Here is a 27,609-nt window from a genome sequence, read left to right on the forward strand (position 1 = left end):
AGAACTCTTGGTTCCCTGTTCCCACATCCCTTTCACATTCTCAAGCCTGTTACTACCTTAGTACTCTCCAGTTTAATAAATGATATCATCATCCACGTGTTTGCTCATGCAAAAACCTGTGTGCCATCCTTTGAGTGATTCCTTTATCTCATCCTGTTTCTAATTCATAAGCAATTCTTAGCTACTCTTCTAAAATATGTCCAGAATATGTCCCTTCATTCCATCTCTGCTGCTTTCCTGGTCCAAGCCACCACACTTTTCCCTTTGAATTATTCTGGTAGTCTCAAAACTTGTTTTTCCTGCCTCATTCTTTTTTTTTTTGGCCATGCCACGTGGCATGTGGGATCTTAGCTGCCCAACCAGGGATCAAACCCATCCCCCCTTCAGTGGAAGCACAGAGTCTTAACCCCTGGACCCCTGGGAAAGTCCCTCCTGCTTCATTCTTTTTTTTTTTTCTTTGATAGTAAGAAGTGGATTTATTTAGAGAGAACCTCCTGTCTCATTCTTGAAGTTCTCTTTTTTACATAGCAACAAATTATCTTTAAATATTTATTCATTCATTCAACAGGGAGTGAGTCACTCAAAATCTGAGGGGAGAATATTTCAGTCAGTGTTAATACTAAGTGCAAAGTCCTTGAGGTAGGAGCATGTTTGGTGTGTTCAAGGAATCACAAGAAGGAGCAAAATGGTAGGGGAAGACTGGTAGAAAATTAAGTTAGAGTAGTTGAAGGGTCTAGATCTGGTAGGACCTTGGGTTCTAATTTAAATAGGAATCTATTGGAAGATTTTAAGCAAGAAGAGGGCGTGGTCTGTATTTTAAAGTGATCAGTCTAGCTGCTGAGAGAAGACCGTCTGTAGGTGGCAAGGGTAGAAGGGTGAAGACTAACAAAGGGGATTTTGTGGTAATCCAGGCGAGAAATATTGGTGGTTAGATTAAGTGGTAATGGTACAAAGTATGAGAAATGCTTGGATTTGGGCTGTATTTTAAAGGTAGAACCAGCAGATTAGCTAATGATTTGGGTAGTGATGTATGAGAAAAATAGAAGCATAAAGCAGAACTCCCAAGTTTTTTGACTTGAGCAAGTAGAAAAATAGTGTAATGAGGAAACACTGGAAAAGGAGATTTGGGTGGCTCTAGTTTAAACATGTAAATTGGGATGGGAATTCCCTGGCGGTCCATTGGTTAGGACTCGGCGCTTTCACTGTCGGGGGCCCAGGTTCAGTCCCTGGTTGGGGAACTAAGATCCCACAAGCTGCACGGCACAGTCAAAAAGAAAAAGAAAAGAAAACCCATGTAAATTGGGGATGTTTGTTAGATATCCAAAGGAGGTGTCCAGTAGGTAAGTAGAAGTATGACCAAGGGAGAGGTTTGAGTTAAAGAAAGAAAATTAGGAATCATTGATGCATACAGTTATATATGTATGTAGTTAGTCTTAAAGCCTGATGGGATCACATAGGAAGTGAATATAGAGAAGAGATCCAAGACCTAAGCCTAGAGCACATTAGCATTTAGAAATAAGAAAGAGGAGGAGGACCCAGCAAAAGATGCTAAAAGAACAACTAGTAAAGTAAGGAAAACAGAGAATAGTGTCTTAGAAAAGAATAAAGTGTTATAAGAAGGAGGAGTCATCAACTGTGTCAAATATGTTGATAGCTCAAAATAGATAATTAATGAGAACCTACTGTATAGCACAGGGAAATCTACTCAGTACTCTTTCGTGACCTAAGTGGGAAGGAAATCCAAAAAAGAGGGGATATATGTATACATATAGCTGATTCACTTTGCTGTATAGCAGAAACTAACAAACATTGTAAATCAACTATACTCCAATAAAAATTAAAAAAAGAAATGTCGATAGCTCAAGTGAGAAGCAGGTTTGACTATGGGAAGGCCATTGGTGATCTTGACAAAACCAGTTTTAGTAATCTGAGAAAACAGGAGGTAAGGAAGTGAAACACATAGAATTGTCTTGTGAATTTTGCTATAAGTGGAAAGAGAGATAGGGCAATAGCTGAAAAGGTTTGCAGGATCAAGGAGAGTGTTGGCTGTTGTTCTTGTTTTTTTACATATGTATGTATGTATTTTCTGGATGTTTCCATGTTGATTGATGCTCTAGTATCTCTGCCAATCTCATCTATCACTCACCTCTTCCCAAATGCTTTCATATTTCTAGAGCTATTTTTCTCAGCTGTCTGCTTATGTCCTCTCTGTGTTTCTTCTGGCCATGGTGGTTTAGCTCTCTTCACTTACTACGCACTTTTCGGCTGCTCTCATTTCCCAGTTCTGAGCTCCCACCCACACTTGCTCATCAACTCTTCTCTCCTGAGTCACTCACACCTCCTACTGTGGATGAAGCCATTCCCCTTATCTGAATTGTCCACATCCCCTCAGTTTTCCCTATATGCTATGTTCTTCTCATTATTTCAATTCCTCTCACCCTCTTATATCTTCAGCTTCTCTTGTCTTTCCTTTTCCCTGTTTTAATTTGACCCTGAACCTAATATTGTTTACCTTGCCTTAAACAAACGCCTGAATTTTTCTGGCTCTCCTCAATAATTTTTCTTACCTATGTTCAGTTGTTTCTGTCTTCTTAGGAACTTTGATTTCCATGTTGCTCCATTTGCCTAGCTTCCCACTTTTCTCCTTTACTTCTTTCAAACTTGCGGCTACATCAGTCCGGACGCGCAGGCTCAGCGGCCATGGCTCACGGGCCTAGCCGCTCCGCGGCATGTGGGATCTTCCCGGACCGGGGCACGAACCCACGTCCCCTGCATCAGCAGGCAGACTCCCAACCACTGCGCCACCAGGGAAGCCCAAAACTGTCATTTTTGAACCAAAACAACAAATGAAAGCTACAAAGTGCCTAATAAATATTTGTTAAACAATTTGATGAATTAATATAAAAGTTAAATTTATGCCCAAAAGTCATGAAAAGTCCAACAAAAGTTATTTATGATTTTAAAAAAAGGCTGAATCCAGGGCTTGTGATTTTGGTTGCAATAGAGTAGTGAGTATCATACTTGTGCTCCCAAGATGAACAACTATAAAACTGGAAAAAATATTTGAATCCACTCTTTTCAGGCATTGGGCAACAGATGGTGCAGGGCTGTGATTTTTGAGAAAAGAGAAATATATGCGGTGACTACACATTTATTCTAGTTTTCTACGTAGGGATATTTTGCGAACTTCAGTGCATAGAGTTAGAACCCAACAGAGAACCGTAGTCACTAGGCAGATGAAACAGAAAGAAGTTTGGGTTTGCTGAGGTGGTTGTGAATTGTGAGGCAGGGTACAGGGGTGGGGTTTTTGTGCAGAGATGGGGCACCAGGAATCTGTACAAGGAACCCATGAGCTTTTGGCCAAATACTAAGCTGCATGTGTTCCAGAATGAGATTCAGTGAGGACTAGCAGCGAACAACTACTGGAGTAGAGGAGTGGGATTGTGAACTGAATGGAGATTCTAGAGTTTACACAATGCTGGGAGACATTTGAGTCATGATATGCCAGAGTAGGAGGAACTTGTGGAACTCCTTAGTATTCTGTTGAGGCCTCAGAAAGGCCATCCTAACAAATCCTAAAACAAGCTTTGACAGAATCAAGCTGAGTAGCCAATAAATTAACTGCCTTCTAGAACAAAACTCAACACTTTTTAAAGGAAGTCAGCACAATCCAAACTCACACTGTAGCATCTACAATGTCCAGGATATAATAAAAAATTAGTGTATATATGAAGAAACAAATGTAATCCATAACTGAGAGGAAAAAGTGAATAGAAACATATCCAGAGATGACAAATTTTGGAATTAGCAGACAAGGATTTTAAAAGCTATGACACATAAGTTCAAGAATTTAAAGGAAATTGGCCATAATGCGGTAAAAGATCACAACAGAGAAATAAAATTATAAAAAAGACCCAAGAAGCTCAACACATAACAAGTAGCATAAACACACTTATATTGCATTTTACACTAAACTTGCTGAAAACCAGAGGTGAATTCTTAAAAGCAGACTGAGGAAAAAGTAACACATTATGCAGAGGGGAAAAATAATGATTTCTGACTTCTCATCAAAAACTTCCAAGCCATGAGATAGTGAGACAACATCTTTAAAGTGCTGGGGAATAAAAATCAATCTAAAATTCTATATACAACAAAAATATCCTTCAAAAATTGAAGATGAAATGGAGAACATTTTCTGATTGGGGAAAAAAAAAAGGTAGAGGTATTAGTTACCAGCAGATCTGTACCATAAGAAATGTTAAAGGAGGTTCTTGAGGCTGAGGGGAAGTGTTACGAAATTAGTCCTAGAGTGAAGATTGCTGCAGATGCCCCCTTACAAACCTTAAAAACAAACGTTCAAAAGGACTAAGCCTCTAAGGAATTCCTTGGTAATCCATTGGTTAGGACTCCGCGCTTTCACTGCCGAGGGCACAGGTTCAGGACCAATCCCTGGTCAGGAAACTAAGATACTGCAAGCTGCACAGCTCGGCCAAATAAAGAAACAATATCCACCATTAAATATTGGACTTCCCCAGAGGTCCAGTGGTTAGAAGACTCTGTGCTTCCATTGCAGGGGGCCCTGGTTCGATCCCTGGGAGGGGAAGTTCCGCATGCTGCATGGTGCATCCAAAAAAAGGATCAAGCCTCAACAAACTTAGCTGCATGCCTGAACCAAATTAAACACTCATTAAAGGAGTAAAACAAAATTATTCATTCAACATTGTAAAATTCACAATCAGAAGTTACCAGGCATGCAAGGAACCCAGAACCAGGAGAAAATGAAATATAGAAATAAATAGAAAATGAAAGAGATGACAGAATTAGCAGACGATCTTAAATTACAAAACTTATAAATATACAGACAGTTGGAAAGGAAAACATTAGGTTTAATGAATGGAATAGAAGATATAACAAAAAGACCTAAATAAAGCAAAAGGAATACCAATGGGTTTTTTTTTTGATTGAAGTATAGTTGATTTACAGTATTGTGTTAGTTTCAGATGTACAGCATAGTGATTCAGTATTTTTGTAGATTATACTCCATTATAGGTTTTTACAAGAAAATGGGTAAAGTTCCTTGTGCTATACAGTGTATTCTTGTTGTTTATCTATTTTATATGTAGTAGCTTGTATCTGTTAATCCTATACCTCTATTTTGTCCCTCTCCCCTCCACTTTGGTAACCACAAATTTTTTTCTGTATCTGTGAGTCTGTTTTGCATATACATTCATTTGTATTATTTTTTAGAGGGAATAACAGTGTTTTTAAATATAATAATACAGATAGGTTAAAAGTAAAAGGATGGAAAATCCTTTAGATAGCATTCTAGAATATGCCAGCTAATAAAAAGAAAACTGAATTGGCTATATTAATATCAGACAGTATACTTCAGAACTAGTAACATTGACGTAAAAAGTGACATTTTATGATGATAAAGCAGTCAGTTCACCAAAAGGATTTAGCAACTCTAAATGTAGAGCTTTGATATGGAAGAGGCAAAAAAAATCTATGGAACTAAAGGAGAAACAGACAAATCTGCAATTATAGTTGGAGATCTCAATACCTCTCTTGGTAAAGAAACAGAAAGAGTAGACAAAATATCAGAAGGACGTGGAAAACTTTAATACTCTTAATCAAATTAGCCTAATTGATGTTTATAGGACATTCTACTAGTGAACGGCAGAATACACATTATTTTCAGCCACTGTAAAACATTCACAAATATTCTGAACCATAAAACAAGTGAAAACAAATTTTAAAGCATTGAAGTCATACAGAATGTGTTTTCTGACCACAACAAAGTTAAACTAGAAATCAATAACAGAAAATCCCCAGATATTTGAAAATTAGGCAGTACATTTCTTCTTTTTTTTTTTTTTTTTTGCGGTACGCGGGCCTCTCGCTGTTGTGGCCTCTCCCGTTGCGGAGCACAGGCTCCGGACGCGCAGGCTCAGCAGCCATGGCTCACGGGCCCAGCCGCTCTGCGGAATGTGGGATCTTCCCGGACCGGGGCACGAACCCATGTCCCCTGCATCGGCAGGCGGACTCTCAACCACTGCGCCACCAGTTCTGGAAGCCCAGGCGGTTATTTCTAAATAACCCATGGATCAAAAAAGGGATCACGAAGGAAATTCAAAAATACGTTAAATAAAAGCATATCATACAAAAAATTTGTGGAATGCAGCTAACTAATGCTTAGAAATTTATATAATAAAATGTTTATATTAGAAAAGAAAAAATGTCTAGAATTAATTACCTGAGCTTCTATCTTAAGAAACCTGAAAAAGAAGAGCTAATTAAATTCAAAATAAGTAAAGGAGGGAAATTAAAGATAAGAGCAAAAATCAGTGATATAGAATACAGAGACAGAGAAAACCAGTGAAACCAGAAGATGGTTCTTTTAAAAAAAAAAGGATCAATAAAATGAATAAGCCTCTAAGCAAAGTGATAAAAAAGCCATAAATTACCAGTATTAGGAATGAAAGAGGCAACATCACTGCGGATCCTACAGACATTATGTAGGTAATAAGGGAATACTGCTAGCAGGTTTATGCCAATAAATTCAGTGACTTAGATGAAATGGACAAATTCTTTTAAGAACATAAGTTACCAAAGCTTACTCAAGAAGAAATATGCCTACAAAAGAAATTGATTTGTAGTTAAAAACTTAACAAGGACTTCAGGTTGTGATGATTTTACTGGTGAGTTGTACAAAACATTTTAGGAGGAAATCGAGTCAGTTCTACATAAACTTGTTTTTTTTACATCTTTATTGGAGTATAAGTGCTTTACAATGGTGTGTTAGTTTCTGCTTTATAACAAAGTGAATCAGTTATACATATGTTCCCATATCTCTTCCCTCTTGCATCTACCTCCTTCCCACCCTCCCTATCCCACCCCTCTAGGTGGTCACAAAGTGCCGAGCTGATCTCCCTGTGCTATGCAGCTGCTTCCCACTAGCTATTTGTTTTACGTTTGGTAGTGTATATATGTCCATGCCACTCTCTCACTTTGTCACAGCTTACCCTTCCCCCTCCCCATATCCTCAGGTCCATTCTCTAGTAGGTCTGTGTCTTTATTCCTGTCTTACCCCTAGGTTCTTCATGACATTTTTTTCTTAAATTCCATATATATGTGTTAGCATACGGTATTTGTCTTTCTCTTTCTGACCTAGAGTCTGTCATACAGAGTGAAGTAAGTCTACATAAACTTTTTCAGAAAAGAGAGGCAAAGGAACTATGTCCCAACTCATTTTATGAAGGTAGTATTACTGTGTTACCAAAAACCAAAGACATTACAAGAAGACTACAGATGGGTAACTGTCATGCATGCAAAAATCACAAAATATTAGCAAATCAAAGTCAGCAATATATAAAGATAATACACCACGATGGAGGTCCAAAAGCCAGTAGATGAGGGACTTCCCTGGTGGCGCAGCGGTTAAGAATCCACCTGCCAATGCAGAGGACACAGGTTCGAGCCATGGCCCAGGAAGATCCCATATGCTGCGGAGCAATTAAGCCCGCGAGCCACAACTGCTGAGCCCGCGTACCACAACTACTGAAGCCCACGTGCTTAGAGCCCGTGCTCCTCAACAAAAGAAGAGACCGCAATGAGAAGCCCATGCACCACAACAGAGAGTAGCCCCCACTCGCCACAACTAGAGAAAGCTTGCACGCAGCAACAAAGACCCAACACAGCCAAAAATAAATAAATATATTTTTAAAACCCCACAAAAACCAGTAGATGAGGCTGAGAGAGGAGGGCATCCACAAAAACCTGGTTGGGAATTGGAGCCCAAGAGAGGAATGCATGAGTCCATAGTGATATTTAAAAAATGAAAAACAAGGCGGCGGTTGGGGCGGGTGTGGAGGACAAAGCCCTTCCTTATAGTAGAATCTTAACTAATAAATGTAGTAGGAATAATGGAATTAGAAAATTACTCTTTGATAGCTATCACAGTAATCATTCATTCATTTAAGAAACATTAATAGAGATGTTAAAACGAATGGAGGAAAAGCTTGATGAGGTTATGAGACATTTACACAGTCTCAGTGTATCTCTTTCCCAAATATTTATTAACAGCAAAGTAGAAAAAATAATATTCTGCCAGGAATATCTCCTGGTAGATACGGCCTTTACCAGGAGATTGAAGGTAACATCCTCAGTAATGAGCTAAATTGAAATCGTGCCCATCCGATAAGATGCAATGTAAGGATCATACCATCACTTCTGTAATATTGCTGCAAAGATGCATAATCTGATTCTAGTCCTGAAGAAATATTAGGCAAATCCAAATTTTGGGAGACCTTCTATAAAATAACATTTGGTAATTTTTAAAATTACCAGTCATGAAAGAGAAAATCTGAGGAACTGTTCCAGACTGAAAGAAACTAAAGAGACAATGACAACAATGTGTAATTTGAACAATGTGTAATACTGTGTGTAATTCTGAACTGGATCCTGTTGTTGTAAAGGACATATTGGAAGAATTGGCAAAATTGAATGGGATCTGAGGGCCATATGGTAGTAATATATCACTCAATTTCCTGATTTTTATGGTTGAAAATGCCCATGTTTTATAGGAAATATCAGTGTTGGAATATCAGATCAGCAACTTATTCTCAAGTGGTTTGGGTGAAAAGTCATGGTGTATACTGTGTGTCTACTTTTCTGTAAGCTTGTGATTGTTTTTTAAAATGTTTTAAAAAACACTTTTGGTATGTAAAAGGATAAAATTCATTTATTTGAAAAATCCACATAGCTGATCTCCTAATGATGCTGAATAATGGAGGTAGATAATACAGTTCTAGTAAATCAAACAGTATTCTTTTCCTCCTTGTGTATTTTTTAAATTTACTTAAAAATTTTTTTTTACTTTATATTGGAATATAGTTGATTTACAGTGTTGTGTTAGTTTCAGGTGTACAGCAAGGTGATTCATTTATACATATACATATATATTTTTTTTCAGATTTTTTTCCCATGTAGGTTATTACAGATTATTGAGTAGAGTTCCCTGTGATGTACAGTAGGTCCTTGCTGATTATCTATTTTATATATAGTACTGTGTATCTGTTAATCCCAACCTCATAATTCCCCCCCCTTCCCCATTGGTAACTATAAGTTTGTTTTTGAAGTCTGTGAGTCTGTTTCTGTTTTGTAAATAAGATTTTTTACATTCATAAGATTTTTACATTCATATATAAGTGATATATGATATTTTTCTTTCTCTGTCTGACTTCACTTAGTATGATAATCTCTAGGTCCATTCGTGTTGCTGCAAATGGCATTATTTTGTTCTTTTTTATGGCTGATATTCCACTGTATATATATATTACCACATCTTCTTTATCCATTCATCTGTGGATGGACATTTACATTGCTTCCATGTCTTGGATATTGTAAATAGTGCTGCAGTGAATTTTGGAGTGCATGTATCCTTTCGAATCATGGTTTTCTCCAGATATATGCCCAAGAGTGGGATTGCTGGATCATATGGTAGCTCTATTTTTAGTTTTTTAAGGAAGCTCCATACTGTTCTTCATAGTGGCTGTACCAATTTACATTCCCACCAACAGTGTAGGAGGGTTTCCTTTTCTCCACACACTCTCCAGTATTTATTGTTTCTAGACTTTTTGATGATAGCTATTCTGACCAGTGTGAGATGATACCTCATTGTAGTTTTGATTTTCATTTCTCTAATAATTAGTGATGATGGGCATCTTTTCATGTGCCTGATGGCCATCTGTATGTCTTTGTTTTTTCATTGAAGTATAGTTGATTTACAATGTTGTGTTAACTGCTGTACAGCAAGGTGATTCAGCTATACATATATATATATATATATATACACACACACACACACATTCTTTTTTTAATATTCTTTTCCATTATGGTTTATCATAGGATATTGTATGTAGTTCTCTGTGCTATACAGTAGGGCCTTGTTGTTTATCCATTCTATATATTAAAGCTTACATCTGCAAACCCCAACCTCCCACTCCATCCCTCCTCCAACCCCCTCCCCCTTGGCAACCACCAGTCTGTTCTCATGTCCATGATTCTGTTTCTATTTCATAGATAGGTTCATTTGTATTATATTTTATTTTTTATTATTACTTTTTAAAATTAATTTAATTTAATTTTTATTTTTGGCTGCGTTGGGTCTTAGTTGCTGTGCACAGGCTTTCTCTAGTTGCAGGAGCGGGGGTTACTCTTTGTTGTGGTGCATGGGCTTCTCATTGCAGTGTCTTCTCTTGTTGTGGAGCATGGGCTCTAGGTGCATGGCTTTCAGAAGATGTGTCATGCAGGCTCAGTAGTATGGCTCACAGGCTCTAGAACGCAGGCTCAGTAGTTGTGGCACACGGGCTTAGGTGCTCTGTGGCATGTGGGATCTTCCCAGACCAGGGATTGAACCGGTGTCCCCTGCATTGGCAAGCAGATTCTTAACCACTGCGCTAACAGGGAAGTCCCTGTATCATATTTTAGATTCCAAATATAAGTGATATCATATGGTATTTGTCTTTCTCTTTCTGACTTACTTCACTTAGTATGATAATCTCTAGTGCATCCATATTGCTGCAAATGGCATTATTTCATTCTTTTTAATGGCAGAGTAGTATTCCATTGTATGTATATGTACTACATCTTCTTTATCCATTCATCTGTTGATGGACATTTAAGTTGTTTTCATGTCTTGGCTATTGTGGATATTGCTGCTGTGAACGTTGGCATATGTATATCATTTTGAATTATAATTTTGTCTGTATATATGCCCAGGAGTGGGATTGCTGGCTCATATGGTAATTCCATTTTTAGTTTTCTGAGGAACCTCCGTACTGTTTTCCACAGTGGCTGCACCAACTTACATTTCCACCAATAGTGTAGGAGGATTCCCTTTACTCCACACCCTCTCCAGCATTTGTTATTTGTAGACTTTTTTTTTTTTTTTTTTTTTTTGCGGTACGCGGGCCTCTCACTGTTGTGGCCTCTCCCGTTGCGGAACACAGGCACCAGATGCGCAGGCTCAGAGGGCACGGCCCACGGGCCCAGCCGCTCCGCGGCATGTGGGATCTTCCCAGACTGGGGCACGAACCCGTGTCCCCTGCATTGGCAGGCGGACTCTCAACCACTGCGCCACCAGGGAAGCCCTGTAGACTTTTTAATGATGGCCGTTTTGCCTGGTGTGAGGTGGTACCTCATTGTAGTTTTGATTTGCATTTCTCTAATAATTAGCAGTGTTGAGCATCTTTTCATGTGCCTATTGACCATCTGTATTTCTTCTTTGAAGAAATGTCTATTTAGGTCTTCTGCTCATTTTTGGATTGGGTTGTTTTTTTCTGTTGTTGAGATGTATGAGCCATTTGTATATTTTGGAAATTAAGCCCTTGTCAGTCGCATTGTTTGCAAATATTTTCTCCCATTCTGTAGGTTGTCTTTTCATTTTGTTTATGGTTTCCTTTGCTGTGCAAAAGCTTGTAAGTTTGATTAGGTCCCGTTTGTTTTTGTTTTTATTTCTATTACCTTGGGAGATTGACCTAAGAAAACATTGTTACAATTTATGTCAGAGAATGTTTTGCCTGTGTTCTCTTCTAGGAGTTTTATGGTGTTGTGTCTTATGTTAAGTCTTTAAGCTGTTTTGAGTTTATTTTTGTGTATGGTGAGAAGGTGTGTTCTAACTTCCTTGATTTACATATGGCTGTCCAGCTTTCCCACCACTTGCTGAAGAGACTATCTTTTTCCCATTGTATATTCTTGTCTCCTTTGTCGAAGATTAATTGACCGTAGGTGTGTGGGTTTATTTTTGAGCTCTCTATCCTGTTCCATTGATCCATATATCTGTTTTGGTGCAAATACCATGCTGTTTTGCTTACTGTAGCTTTGTAGTATTGTCTGATATCTGGAAGGGTTATGCCTCCTATTTTGTTCTTTTTCTTCAGTATTGCTTTGGCAATTCTGGGTCTTTCATGGTTCCATATGAATTTTAGGATTATTTGTTCTAGTTCTGTGAAAACTATCATGGGTAATTGGATAGGGATTGCATTAAATCTGTAGATTGCTTTGGGTAGTATGGCCATTTTAACAGTAATAATTCTTCCAATTCAAGAGCCTGGGATATCTTTCATTTCTTTGAATAATCTTCAGTTTCCTATAATTAATGTTTTATAGTTCTCAATGTATAAGTCTTTCACCTCCTTGGTGAGGTTTATTCCTAAGTATTTTATTTTTGGGGTTCCAATTTTATTTTATTATTATTTTTTAAATTTATTTATTTATTCATTCATTTTTGGCTGCATTGGGTCTTCGTTGCTGCGTTCCAGCTTTCTCTAGTTGCAGCGAGAGGGGCCTACTCTTCGTTGCAGTGTGCGGGCTTCTCACTGTGGTGGCTTCTCTTGTTGCAGAGCAGGAGCCGTAGGCGCACGGATTTCAGTAGTTGCGGCATGTGGGCTCAGTAGTTGTGGCTCGTGGGTTCTAGAGCACAGGCTCAGTAGTTGTGGTGCATGGGCTTAGTTGGTCTGCGGCATGTGGGATCTTCCTGGACCAGGGATCGAACCCGTGTCCCCTGCGTTGGCAGGTGGATTCTTAACCGCTGCGCCACCAGGGAAGTCCCGGGGTTACAATTTTAAAAGGTATTGTTTTTTTTACATTCCGTTTTTGATATTTCATTGTTGATGTAAAGAAATGCAACCGATTTCTGTATGTTAATCTTGTATCCTGCTACCTGGCTGAATTTATCAGTTCTAGCAGGTTTTGTGTGGAGTCTTTAAGGTTTTCTATATATATTATCATCTGCATATAATGACAGTTTTATCTCTTCCCTTCCAGTTTGGATACCTTTTATTTCTTTTTCTTGTCTGATTGCTGTGGCTAGGACTTCCAATACTACGTTGAATAAAAGAGATGAGAATGGGCATCCTTGTCATTTATTTATTTTTTATTTGGCTGCACGGGGTCTTAGTTGTGGCACTCGGGATCTTTGTTGGGGCATGCAGGATCTTTAGTTGCAGCATGCAAACTCTTAGTTGTGGCATGTGGGATCTTGTTCCCTGACCAGGGATTGAACCTGGGCCCCCTACATAGGGAGTGCAGAGTCTTAGCCACTGGACCTCCAGGTAAGTCATCTGGGCATCCTTGTCTTGTTCCAGATTTTAGCATGAAGGCTTTCAGCTTTTCACCGTTGAGTATTATATTGGCTGTGGGTTTGTCATAAATAGTTTTTATTATGTTCCCTGTGTACCCACTTTGGTAAGACTTTTTGTCATGAATGGATGTTGAATTTTGTCAAATGCTTTTTCTGCATCTATTGAGATGATGTGTTTTTTGTCTTTTCTTTTGTTTATGTGGTGTATCACATTGATTGATTTGTGTATGTTGAGCCAACCTTGGGAACTTGGGATATATCCCACTTGATCGTGGTGTATGATCTTTTTATGTGTTGTTGGATTTGGTTTGCTAATATTTTGTTGAGAATTTTTGTATCTCTATTCACCAAAGATATTGGCCTGTAATTTTCTTTTTTGGTGTTGTCTTTGGTTTTGGTGTCAGGGTGATGGTCACTTCATAGAATGTCTTTGGGAGTGTTCCCTTCTCCCATTTTTTGGAAGAGTTAAAGAAGGATCAGTATAAGTTCTTTGTATGTTTGGTGGAATTCTCTTGTGAAGCCATCTGCTCCTGGACTTTTGTTTATAGGGAGTTTTTAAATTACACGTTCTATTTCACTTCTAGTGATCGGTCTGTTCAAATGATCTATTTCTTCTGGATTCAATTTTGGTGGACTGTATGTTTCTAGAAATTTGTCCATTTCTTCTAGGTTGTTGAATTTGTTGGCATATAATTGTTCATAGTACTCCCTATGGTTTTTTGAATTTCTGTGGTATCAGCTGTTATGTTTCCTTTTTCATTTCTTACTTTGTTTATTTGGGTTCTCTCTCTTTTCTTCTTGGTGAGCCTGGCCAGAGGTTTGTCAATCTTATTTATCCTTTCAAAGAACCAGCTCTTGGTTTTCTTGATTTTTTTTCTATTGTGTTTTAGATCTCTATTTTATTTATTTTCTCTCTGATCTTTATTATTTCCTTCCTTCTGCCAACTTAAGGTTTTGTTTGTTCTTCTTTTTCTTATTTTTTTAAGTGGTAGGTTCATGTTGTTTATTTGAGATTTTTCTTGTTTTTTTTGAGGAAGGAATGTATTGCTATGAACTTCCCTCTAAGAATTGCTTTTGCTGCATCCCATAGTTTTTGTATGGTTGTGTTTTCATTGTCTTTTGTCTCAAGGTATTTTTTAGTTTCCTCTTTGATTTCATTATTAACCCATTGGTTTTTTAGTAGCATGTTGTTTAATCTCCATATAATTGTTTTCTTCTCTTTCTTTTTCTGTGGTTAATTTCTAGTTCCATGCTGTTGTGGTCAGAAAAGATGCTTGAGATAATTTCTATACTCTTAAATTTGTTGAGGCTTGTTTTGTGCCAGAGTATGTGGTCAGTCCTAGAGAATGTTCCATGTGTGCTTGAAAAGAATGTATATTCTGGGTTTTTTTGGATGTAATGTCCAAATATCAGTTATGTCTGTTTTACTGTATTATTTAGGATTTCTGTTGCCTTATTGATTCTCTGCCTGCAAGATCTATCTATTGATTTGAGTGGGGTGTTAAAGTCTTACTATTATTGTAGTCCTGTCAGTTTCTCCCTTTGCGTCTCATAGTAGTTATTTTCTGTATTTGCATGCTCCTATATTAGGTGTGTGTATGTTAACGAGTGTAAAATACTCTTCATGTATTCTTCCTTTTATCATTATATAGTGTCCTTCTTTATCTTTCTTTATGGCTTTTGTTTTAAAGTTGTTTTGTCTGATATAAGTATTGTGACCCCTGGTTTCTTGTCATTTCTGTTAGCATGAAATATCTTTTTCTGTCCCCTCACTTTCAATCCGTGTGTGTCCTTTGCCATAGGGTGGGTCTGTTATAGGCAGTGTATTGTAGGCTCTTGTTTTTCTATCCAGTCTGCTACTCTGTGTTGTTTGATTGGAGCATTTAGTCCACTGACATTTATGTATGTATTTATTGCCATTTTAAACCTTGTTTTCCTGTTGATTTTGTATTTCTTCTTTGTCTATTTCTGTTTTTTCTTTTGTAGTTCAATGGTTTTCTTTTGTGTTATACTTATGTTCTCTTCTTTTTCATTTTTGGGAATCTATTATATGTTTTTGATTTGTACTTACCTTCTTTTTCAAGTATGTTAACCCCTTCCTGTATCTGTTGGGTTGGCCAAAAAGTGCCTTTGGTTTTTAAGTGAAAATAAAGGCACATTTTTCATTTTCACAAGAATGTTATTGAACAACGTATTCACCCTTTTGTTCCACTACCTAGTGCCATTTTTCAGGCAACTTCATAATTCCATCTTCCCAAAACTTTTTATCTTTTTTTTTTTTTTTTTTTTGTGATACACAGGCCTCTCACTGCTGTGGCCTCTCCCACTGCGGAGCACAGGCTCCGGACGCGCAGGCTCAGCGGCTGTGGCTTACGGGCCTAGCCGCTCCGCGGCATGTGGGATCTTCCCGGACCAGGGCACGAACCCATGTCCCCTGCATCGGCAGGTGGACTCTCAACCACTGCGCCACCAGGGAAGCCCAACTTTTTATCTTTTTGAGCAAAGAACTGTTCCGGGTGCCTTTTACAGTCTTCCAGGGAATTGAAATATTTTCCATTAAGAGAATTTCGTAAAGACCAAAATAAATGGAAATCTGAAGATGCAATGCCTGGTGAATACAGCGGATGAATCAGAACTTCCCAGCCAAGCTGTAACAGTTTTTGCCTGGTCATCAGAGAAACATGCAATCTTGTGTTATCCTGATGGAAGATTATATGTTTTCTGTTGACTAATTCTGGACGCTTTTCATTGAGTGCTTTCAGTTGGTCTAATTGGGAGCAGTACTTGTTGGAATTGTTTGATTTTCTGGAAGGAGCTCATAATAGAGGACTCCCTTCCAGTCCTACCATATTCACAACATCACCTTCTTTGGATGAAGACTGGCCTTTGGTGTGGTTGGTGGTGGTTCATTTCACTTGCCCCATGATCTCTCCTGTTCCACACTATTGTACAGTATCCACTTTTCATTGCCCATCACAATTTGTTTTAAAAATACAATGTTTTCATTAAGTTTAAGTAGAGAATCGCATGCAGAAATACAGTCAAGAAGGTTTTTTTTCACTTAACTTATGTGGAACCCAAACATCAAAGCAATTCACATAACCAAGCTGGTGCAGATGATTTTCAGTGCTTGATTTGGATATTTTGAGTATGTCAGCTGTCTCCCGCATGGTATAACGTTGATTGTTCTCAATTAATTTTTTGATTTGATCACTGTCAACTTGGTCTGCCTGACCGTGGAGCATCGTCCAGCGAGAAATCTCCAGCACAAAACTTTGCAAACCACTTTTGACACATTCAATCAGTCACAGCACCTTCTCCATACGCTGCACATATCTCTTTTTGCATTTTGGTTGAGTTTTTACCTTTCTTGAAATAATAAAGCACAGTATACCGAAAGTGTTGCTTTTTTTCTTCCATCTTCGATATTAAATGGCTACACAAAAATTCACCAATTTTGAGAAGTCTTTTTTTAAATGCACGCTGATATGACAGCTGTCACATACAACTAACAAAATTGTTTCGAACGAAGTTAAAGAGAGAGCTGAGTGCTACTAGAGCCATCTTACAGAAAAAAACGAATGAACCTTTTGGTCAACCCAATATTTCCCTTAGACTGGTAGTCATATAAGCTCAAACACATAGTAGGAAAAAAAAATCTACATTTTCTTACTCTTATCCTCACATTATGATTTTGGTGTCTTCTTTTACATCTTCATGATCATTCTTTTGCTCTTCATTGTGGTTATCATCACTTTCACAGAAATATTTTGTTTTTTTTTTAATCTGTGTACTGGCTTATTTAAGTGATTTACTTTATAATTGTGATTTTCTCTTTCCTGTAGATTCTTCTTTTTTATTTAGAGAAGACCTTTCAATATTTCTTTTAGGATAGGTTTAGTATTGCTGTATTCTTTAGTTTTTGCTTTTCTGAGAAATTCTTCACTTTGCTATTCTTTTTTAATTTATTTTATTTATTTTTATTTTTGGCTGTGTTGGGTGTTCGTTGCTGCGCACAGGCTTTCTCTAGTTGCGGTGATGGAGGGCTGTTCTTCGTTGCAGTGTACAGGCTTCTCGTTGTGGTGGCTTGTTGTGGAGCATGGGCTCTAGGCACGCGGGCTTCAGTAATTGTGGCTTTCGAGGTCTAGAGTGCAGGCTCAGTAGTTGTGGTGCATGGGCTTGGTTGATCTGCCGCCTGTGGGATCTTCCCAGACCAGAGCTCAAACCCGTGTCCCCTGCATTGGCAGGCGATTCTTAACCACTGTGCCACCAGGGAAGCCCTCCTTCTGTTCTAAATGATAATCTTGCTGGGTAGAGTATCCTAGGTTGCACGTTTTTCCCTTTCAAGACTTTGAATATGTCTTGCCACTCCCTTTTGGCCTGCAGTGTTTCTGTAGAGAAATCTGCTGATAGCCTTATGGAGTCCACTTGTAATTTACTCTTTGTTTTTCTTTTGCTGCCTTTAGAATCCTCTCTTTGTCTTTAAATTTTGCCATTTTTATTATGATATGTCTTGATGTAGGTCTGTTTGGGTTTATCTTGTTTGGAACCCTCTGTGCTTCCTGAACCTGCATATCTGTTTCCTTCTTTAGGTTTGGGAAGTTTTCAGCCATAATTTCTTCAAATACATTTTTGATCCACTTTTCTTTCTCCTTCTGGGATCCCTGTTATGTGTAGATTGGAATGCTTTATATTATCCCATAGGTCTCTTATGTTGCTTTCTTTTTTTTTGATCTGGCTTTCTGTCTGCTGTCCTGATTGGGTGGTTTCTGTTATTCTATCTTCCAGGTCAGTTATTTGTTCTTCTGCATTGTTCATTCTGCTATTCATTGCTTTTAGCTCAGCTTTTGTCTCTGCAAATGAGTTTTCTAATTTTTCTTCGTTCTTCTTTATAGCTTCTTGTTCTTTTTTTACAGTATTCTACATTTCCATCAATAGTCTTTCTTAATTCTTTTAGTATTTTCATTATCTCCTTTTTGAAACTGGTGTCTATTAGAAGAGGTGTGTTTCATTGTTTGTTCTTTCAGGGGAATTCTCTTGGTCTTTAGGAGTGGTTGCTGTGCTTCTTCATTTTATTTATATTTCTCTTACTTTGTGAGTTTAGGAGAAACAATTATATACTGTGGTTGTGGAGGGCTATTTATACGTGGGGATGTTCCTCTGTAGCTTGTGTGAGTTTAATATATTTGGTGCAAGGGCTCTTTTTAGTATGGATGCCTGTCACCTCTTTCCTCAGCATGTGCTTGTTGTTATTTCCTTGATAGCGGGCGTGCAGATGTGGCAGCTCGTGCCTGGTCCTCAGGTTTGTGGTGGCGGCTCAGGAGCACCCTAAGAGCATATCATGGGAATCGAGGTGGCTTGTGACCACTCCTGGAGTCCAGGCAGGCAGCGGCAGGGCCTCAGGACCACTCCTGGGGTCCGGGAGGGAGGGAGCGAGGCTCGCGACCCCTCCTGGGGTCTGGGGTGGAGGCAGTGGGGTCTGGGGTGGAGGCAGTGGGGGCTTGCGACCACTCCTGGCATCTGGACGGGTAGTGGCAGTGGATCGCGACCACTCCTGAGTTCTGGGAGGGAGGCAGCGGGGGCCAGGAGACCACTCCTGGAACCCGTGCAGACAGTGTCCTGCCCTCTGAGACCACACGCACAGGGAAAAAGGCTACAATCAGAGTCCTGCCTCTCCTCTCATGCACCCCCAAAACAATGGCGACTGGCCTCTAAGGCGGCCCAGGCTTCCTCTTAGTACACCCTCAGTTGTGCTCACACTGGATTCCAGTCCCCCTGCAGGCTGTTTCCACACAGCCAACCCTAGTCCTCTCTTTGGTTCTGATCTCCAAAGCCAGAGTTCCAGCACCCAGTCCCTGCCCACACTGGTGGAAGAGTGTCTCAGGCTAGGGAGTGCAGGGTGGCAGCACTGACCATCTGTGTAGTTCTCCTTTTGCTCTGGCTGCCACAAACCCAGTGCTGCATTCACTTATGAGGCTCAGAAACTCCCCTTCTTTCCTAGCCAATCTCCCCACTGGTGAGGGAGTTCCCAGGGTGCAGGAACCTTTCCTCTTTCACAGCTCCCTCCTAGGGGTGCAGGTCCCATCCCAATTCCTTTCTCGCTTTTTTTTTCTTTTTTCCTACCTGCTTACTGGAGATTTTCTTGCCGTTTCAACAGTCTGAGGTCTTCTGCCAGCTTACAGTAGATGTTCTGTGAGAATCATCCCACGTGTAGATGTATTTTTGATGTATTTATGGGAGAAGGGGAGCTTCATGTCCTACTACTCCACCATCTTGATCACTCCTCTGTGTGTCTTCTTTGGAGAAGTGTCTAGTAAGATTTTCTGCCCATTTTTTGATTGGGTTGTTTGTTGATATTGAGCTGTTGAGCTGTTTGTATATTTTGGAGATTAATCCCTTGTCAGTCACATCATTTGCAGATATTTTCTCCAGTTCTGTGGGTTGTCTTTTCCTTTGTTTATGGTTTCCTTTGCTGTGCAAAAGCTTGAAGTTTTATTAGGTCCCATTTGTTTATTTTTGTTTTTATTTTCATTACTCTAGGAGGCAGATGCAAAAAGATATTGCTGTGATTTATGTCAAAGAGTGTTCTGCTTATGTTTTTCTCTAAGAGTTCTATAGTATCCAGTCTTACATTTAGGTCTTTGATCCATTTTGAGTTTATTTTTGTGTACGGTGTTAGAGAATGTTCTAATCTCATTCTTTTAGATGTGGCTCACCAGTTTTCACAGCACCACTTATTAAAGAGACTTTTTTCCACTGTATATTCTTGCCTTCCTTTTCGTAGATTAATTGACCATAGGTGTGTGGGTTTATTTTTGGTCTTTCTATCCTCTTCTGTTGATCTGTAAGTCTGTCTTTGTGCCAGTACCATACTGCTTTGATTTCTGTAGCTTTATAGCGTAGTCTGAAGTCAGGGAGCCTGATTCCTCCAGCTCTGTTTTTCTTTCTCAAGATTGCTTTGGCTCTTCAGTGTCCTCCTGTATTTTGAATGATATGTAATCTCATTTATTTCGGTTGTTTTTCTTTTTTTTTCATTTTTGATGAGTAAGATTGCCTATATATTTTCTTCAGAACTAATGTTCTGATACTTACTAAGGTAGCATAATTTTTCTCTCTTTACCTTCAAAGGTTGCTCAAGAAACAGATGTTAGAGCACAGATTCGTCTGCAGTTTCGTGATGTCAATGGAGAACTTGTAGCTGTGCAGAGATCTATGGTTTGTACTCAGAAAAGCAAAAAGACAGAATTTAAAACCCTGGAAGGAGTCATTACTAGAACAAAGTAGGTGTTTATTATATATTTGAATTATCTGTTCATTTTTTTGTCTTTAGGTCTATAAAACTATGGTTTTTTCCTACTTCTTTAAGTTTATTTTACGGAAGCTTATTAACTTTTTAACGGACTTTATCTTTAGAGCTGTTTTAGTTTCTCAGCACAACTGAGCAGAAAGTAGAGATCCACCTTGACTCTACACCTGCGTGGCCTTGTCCAGTATCAACATCTAATTTTTTGTTTGATACTATTTATCAGTTAAACAGAATGATCCCATTAAAGATTTAGTGATAATGCTCCACTCCTTTGAGTAATTTCTGGACAGTTGCTGAATTGAAGGTGCATAATCACTCAAATATAGATTGAATGAATGAAAAGTGCTAGTAATCATGTCTATAGGGAAGGATGAGATAAGCAGGCAGGTGCCTTTCAACTGTTGTCATTCTGTTAAGGGCAGGTATCATATTGTAATGGGTATGGATATTGGAATTAGGTAGGCTGCCCTGAATTCATGGCTTTATCCTTGTTGAGCAAATTACTTATCATCTTATCCCTTCCTTTCATTTATTCATTTGTTAAACTAATTAAATAATTTCTTTATTTAATCAATAATGTGTCACACCTGTTATGTGCTAGATACACTGTACTAGCTACTGGCTTCTCAAGTGGATTCTTTTCACTGGCTTTTAAACATACTCAGATCTCTCCCACAACCTCAGATTTCATTTCACTCCAGTTACGGTCTGTCTCCATCTTCCCCTTTACAGGCAATTTTTTCAAAAGAGTTGTTGATACTCACTGTCTCCATTTCTTGACTTCCTCCTGACTCCTACTCTAGCCCCATTCTTGTACTGAAACAGCTCCAACTAAGGTCACAAATAACCTCTGTATTAATTAGGATAATGCTATTGCTATACAAAATAGACCTCCTTATCTCAGTGAATGACACCCCCATCCATCCAGTGACACGAACCTAAGTCTGTCTTGACAGCTTCCTTGCCATCTATATTCAGTTCATTACCAAGTCCTATGGATTTCGCCTAACTGGCTCTTCAGTCTGTTTCTCTCCATCTCTATGAGAACCATTCTTGTTCAAGCTACCATCGTCTTTCCCTGGTCTAATGTCTCAATCTCCTGGTCTATCTTTGTCCATTCGGTCCCCCTACAAAACATTCTTAGTACATTCAGTGTAATATTTTCAGAATACATATAAAATGACAGTAAAGACAGACACTGCATCCACTCACCTAATCTAGTTGTTAACAGATACTGGACAGAAGATATGAAAGAAAATGGTCAATTTATCCTTCTGATGAAAGATGCTGAGAGATCTCTTGGAATCCAAGGGCAGGGATGCTTCTGGCCCTGGGTATAATGAAGTAGGGAACTTATTTAAAAGACCCTGAGCCAGTTCTCTCTATTTGATTGCTTTGTCATTGTGACTGTAGAACTTAGGTCTGTTGATTAAGAATCTTCCTTGGATTTGCTTGGATGGGCATCACTAAGGTTTGCCTTTATACTCCTTTTACTGTGTGTCTTTTACTGAACAATCCCTTATCTAAGCTCTAGAGTCAAAAAGAAAACAATACAAAAGTAATTGGCAAAAATTATCTTTCTTCTAAATTAATATAATTTATACTTTGAGAACTTATTTACCATAAAATAAAATAATAAAATATTACATATAAGGCAAATATTTTTAAAGTTTTAGTAATGTACATTTCATGTATATACAACTCATTTTTTATACTATCAAAAATTTATTTCATGAGAAAATTCCAAATATATTGCTGCTTTCCTAAGATTTTATTCTGAATCATTGTGGTAAGTTTAATTGATCTTTCTTTTCCTCCTGTTTAAATATATACCTGTTTTTCAGCAATGAGGTTTTACTGACCTTACAGAATAAATTGGTGACTTTAAAAATAAATAAAAAATAAACTGTACAGTCTTTAGATGTTTTCAAGTACCTTTGCCTGTCTGTTATGTATCATCATGTTTTTTTTTTTGCTTTTTGGGTTTTTTTTGCGGTACGCGGGCCTCTCACTGTTGGGGCCTCTCCCGTTACGGAGCACAGGCTCCGGACGCTCAGGCTCAGCGGCCATGACTCACGGGCCCAGCCACTCCACGGCATGTGGGATCTTCCTGGACTGGGGCACGAACCCATGTCCCCTGCATCGGCAGGCGGACTCTCAACCACTGCGCCACCAGGGATGCCCAAGAGTTATACCTTTTAATATGAGAAAGCTATCCACAGGAAGTGGATGAGAGACCATTTGTTTTTGTTTTTTTTTTTGCAAGTACAGCATGAAAGATTGACTAAGTAACAGAATATTTTACATAAGTTCTTGATTTTTGTTTTCTATAGGCATGGCGAAAAGGTCAGTCTCAGCTCCAAGTGTGCAGAAATTGACCGAGAGATGATAAGTTCTCTTGGGGTTTCCAAATCTGTGCTAAATAATGTCATTTTCTGTCACCAAGAAGAGTCTAATTGGCCTTTAAGTGAAGGAAAGGCTTTGAAGCAAAAATTTGATGAGATTTTTTCCGCAACAAGGTTTGTAACCTTTAATTAGATTTTGTAGTCCATTAAGTTATTGAGCCAGAGTTGCAATTTAGATGCTTCTTTTTTTTAAACAGAAAGATATTGTAAAGCAAGAAAGTCAGCAGTTATTACCTCTTATCCAGTGGCAACCAGTCAGCATATTTCCTTTCAGTTTTCTTTCTTTGCATCTTTATTTACCTGCTTGACAGTATATATGTAACATTTGTACTTACTATTATGTCATAAGCATTTTCTAAGTTATTAAAAACTCTTTGTAAATGTAATCTTAATGACTGCATTATAGTCCATTGTTTGAATATACTATAATTTGCTTAGCCAGAAATTTGATTTTTATTTAATATCTTCAAAGGTACATTAAAGCGTTGGAAACACTTCGGCAGGTACGTCAGACACAAGGTCAGAAAGTAAAAGAATGTCAAACAGAACTAAAATATCTGAAGCAAAATAAGGAAAAAGCTTGTGATATTCGCGATCAGATTACTCGTAAGGAAGCGCAGTTAACATCGTCAAAGGAAATTGTCAAATCCTATGAGAATGAACTTGATCCATTGAAGGTAATTTGGTTTCTCGTATGCTGAGGAGAAGGTTACCATTTACCGTGGTATCTCTCACCCGAAAAGCATTATTTTTCTGTGCATTTGAATGGTGTGTATATTTCTTGAAAAAATTATCAGAGACTATATAATGTTATGGTTCATGTCTTATGTCTGTATTTAAGTTGCCCAAAGACCTTGGATTTGAGGGTAAACAAATTTATAGCATCATATTAAATTAGTAATGTAGATCACTAAGTTTTTTTTTTTTTTTTTTTTGCGGTACGCGGGCCTCTCACTGTTGTGGCCTCTCCCATTGTGGAGCACAGGCTCCGGACGCGCAGGCTCAACAGCCATGGCTCACGGACCCAGCTGCTCCGCGGCATGTGGGATCTTCCCAGACTGGGCACAAACACGTGTCCCCTGCATCGGCAGGTGGACTCTCAACTACTGTGCCACCAGGGAAGCCCTAGATCACTACTTTTTTTTTTTTTTTTTTTTTTTTTGCTGTACGCGGGCCTCTCACTGTTGTGGCCTCTCCCGTTGCAGAGCACAGGCTCCGGACGCGCAGGCTCAGCGGCCATGGCTCACGGGCCCAGCCGCTCCGCGGCATGTGGGATCTTCCCGGACCGGGGCGCGAACCCGTGTCCCCTGCATCGGCAGGCGGACTCTCAACCACTGCGCCACCAGGGGAGCCCTAGATCACTAATTTTTAAATATCAGTGTAATGGCTCAACCTTACAGTTCTGTATTCTTAAGGAGACTTTTTTTTTTTAATTGAGAGGTCTTTCTAGGGAATTTTTATAATTTGCAGGATGTTCTTGACATTACACAAGATTTGAAATTGGTGCATAACGTGTTGATATATTTGCAAATGAGTTAGCTTTCTAAATTCTGTGGTTTATAAGTAAGATCTTAAAGAAATCCCATTTATTCATTTCACAAGCATTTATTAAGTGTTTCCTGTGTGCCAGGGTATACTATGCTTGGGGCTATAGGTACGAGGAGAACTACAATAGTGTCCTTGCCCCTTAAGGTATTCGTAGTCTAATTAAGAGTATTCTTAAAAATGGCTTTTTAAATTTACAGATAATGGGAGATTTAAGAAAAAAAATTTTAATTATTGATTTAGTTTTTTAAAACTCACCTATAAATGCTGGTATAGATCTTGGAATTGTAATATGGAAAAACTTTGATTTTCTGTCCCAGTGCCCATTGACATGAATGCATCTTTTTTTTTTTTTTGCGGTACATGGGCCTCTCACTGTTGTGGCCTCTCCCGTTGCGGAGCACAGGCTCCGGATGCGCAGGCTCAGCGGGCCATGGCTCACAGGCCTAGCCGCTCCGCGGCATGTGGGATCTTCCCGGACCGGGGCACAAACCCGTGTCCCCTGCATCGGCAGGCGGACTCTCAACCACTGCACCACCAGGGAAGCCCATGAATGCATCTTTTAATGAATATTTATTGTTTTGTGCATAGCACTGTGCTAGGTGCTCTTGGGACTAAGGAAGCCAAAGACTTAGATGTTGCTTTTAATGATCTTATAGTCTAGCTGGAGAAATAAGGAATATATTTTAAAAGATAGTTAGTATTACAAAGAAGTAAAGTGAAGAGCTATGTGAATGATATAGTTTAGAACAGAAGTTTCCAACCCCTGGGCCATAGACCAGTACCGGTCCGTGGCCTTTTAGGAACCAGGCTGCACAGCAGGAGGTGAGTGGCGGATAAGCGAGCAACCTTCATTTGCTGCTCCCCATTGCTCTCACTACTGCCTGAACCATCACTCCGCCAACCCTGCCCCAGCCTGTGGAAAAATTGTTTTCCACGAAACCGGTCCCTGGTGCCAAAAAGGTTGGGGGCTGCTGGTTTAGAACATAGGATCTTTAAGAGCTAAAAGATGGTGACTGTGGCACAAGTGAGAAAAGAAAAGAGAAAATGGGTAAATTGGACTTCATCAAAAGAAAAACCTTTTGTTCTACAAACTATACCATCAAGAAAGCAAAAATACAACCCATAGAATGGGAGAAAATATTTGCAAGTCACATATGTGATAAGGAACGTCTATCTGGGTTATATGAAGAACCCAGTAAAAAAAAGTAACACAATTTGAAAATGCACAAAGGCTCTGAATAGATATTTCTCCAGGGAATATATGTGTGTATCCAATAAGCACATGAAAAGATGCTTGACGTCATTATTCATCAGGGAAATGCAAATCAGAATCACAATGAGCTATTACTTCACACGCACTAGAATGGCTAAAAGTCAAAAAGATAGGTAATAATTATTGAAAAGGATGTGGAGAAATTGGAACCTTCATACGTGATGGTGGGAATGTTAAATGGGGCAGCCACTTTGGAAAACAGTTCAGCAGTTCCTCAAAATGTTAAACATAGGGACTTCTCTGGTGGTGCAGTGGTTAAGAATCCACCTGCCAATGCAGAGGACATGGGTTTGAGCCCTGGTCTGGGAAGATCCCACATGGTGGAGCAGCTAAGCCCATGCGCCACAACTACTGAGCCCGCATTCTACAGCTACTGAAGCCCGCGCACGTGGAGCCTGTGCTCCACAGCAAGAGAAGCCACTGCAATGAGAAGTCTGCATGCTGCAACGAAGGGTAACCCCTGCTCCCCGCAGCTAGAGAAAGCCCACATGCAGCAGCGAAGACCCAACACAGCCAAAAATAAAATAATAAATAAATTAAAAGAAAATGTTAAACGTAGAGTTACCATATGACCTGGCCATTTTACTCCTAGGTATCTTATACCCAAGAGCAGTTAAAATGTACATCTATACAAAAACTTACATAGGAAAGTTCATAACAGCATTATTCATAATAGCCAAAAAATGGAAACAATTCAAATATCCATTAACTGATCAATAAAATGTGACATATCCATACATGGAATATTATTCAGCTTTAAAAAAGTATGAAGTTCTGATACAAGCTACAGTAGGCAAGAACCTTGAAAACATGTTAATTGAAAGAAGCCAATCATAAAAGACTACATAATTGTATGATGCTGTTCCATTTATTTGAAATGTCCAGAATAGGCAAATCTATAGAGACAGAAAATAGACTAGCAGTTGCCTAGGGTAGTGGGTAGAGACGAATAAATAGTGACTGCTTAAGGGCACAGAGTTTCTTTTCTGGAAGTGAAAATGTCATGGGGGATGGTTTCACAACTCTGAATATACTAAAATATGTTGAATTGTATACTTTAAATGGGTGAATTGTATGGTAGGTGAGTTCCATCTCAATAAAGTGATTTCTAAAGTGATGGCCTGGCCTTTGGGATGAAACTGCCATCTTCCAGCAATTCACCAACATGACCAACACAAAGGGAAAGAGGAGGGCCACCTGCAATATGTTCTTTAGGCCTTTTAGGAAACATGGAGGTGTTCCTTTGGCCACATACATGCAAATCTACAAAAGTGATATTGTAGATATTGAGGGAATGGGCACTGTTCAAAAAGGAATGCCCTGGGCTTCCCTGGTGGCACAGTGGTTGAGAGTCTGCCTGCTGATGCAGGGGACGCGGGTTCGTGCCCCGGTCCGGGAAGGTCCCACATGCCGCGGAGCGGCTGGGCCCATGAGCCATGGCCGCTGAGCCTGCGTGTCCGGAGCCTGTGCTCCGCAATGGGAGAGGCCACAACAGTGAGAGGCCCGCATACTGCAAAAAAAAAAAAAAAAAAAAAAGGAATGCCCCACAAATGTTACCATGGCAAAACTGGAGTCTACAGTGCTACCCAGTGTGCTTTTAGCATTGTTGTAAATAAGCAAGTTAAGGGCAAGATTCTTGCCAAGAGAATTAGTGTGCGTGTCAAGCATATTAAGCACTCTAAGAGCCAAGATAGCTTCCTGAAACTATCTGAAGGAAAATGATCAGAAAAAGAAGGAAGCCAAGCAGAAAGGTACTTAGGTTTAGCTGAAGTGCCAACCTTCTCCACCCAGAGAAGCACACTTTGTGAGAACCAATGGAAAAGAGCCTGAACTGTTGGAACCCATTCCCTATGAATTCATGGCATGATAGGTGTAAAGAAAATAAAAGACCTGGATTGTTAAAAAAAAAAAAAAAGTGATAGCCTGGAATGGA

General features: G+C 39.1%; 1 protein-coding gene and 1 pseudogene across 7 annotated transcripts in view; both read left to right on the top strand.

Annotated features, from left to right (window-relative positions):
• RAD50 (RAD50 double strand break repair protein) overlaps positions 1 to 27,609 on the top strand; it is a 234,400-nt gene that overhangs the window by 142,457 nt on the left and 64,334 nt on the right. For 6 of the 7 annotated variants that reach the window (XR_009539571.1, XM_060143561.1, XM_060143562.1 and 3 more), the window contains 3 exons: positions 20,273 to 20,424; positions 22,784 to 22,969; positions 23,328 to 23,532. Coding sequence is in view for 6 of the 7 variants with exons in the window: in XM_060143561.1 (XP_059999544.1) it covers positions 20,273 to 20,424; positions 22,784 to 22,969; positions 23,328 to 23,532 (543 nt within the window). In the remaining variant the exon portion in view is untranslated. The remainder of the gene's footprint in view (positions 1 to 20,272; positions 20,425 to 22,783; positions 22,970 to 23,327; positions 23,533 to 27,609) is intronic. The other variant, XM_060143564.1, reaches the window with a different exon arrangement.
• LOC132518232 (large ribosomal subunit protein eL21-like) lies at positions 26,839 to 27,543 on the top strand (annotated as a pseudogene).

This window comes from Lagenorhynchus albirostris, chromosome 3 (assembly GCF_949774975.1).
Source record: "Lagenorhynchus albirostris chromosome 3, mLagAlb1.1, whole genome shotgun sequence".
NCBI lineage: Eukaryota > Metazoa > Chordata > Mammalia > Artiodactyla > Delphinidae > Lagenorhynchus > Lagenorhynchus albirostris.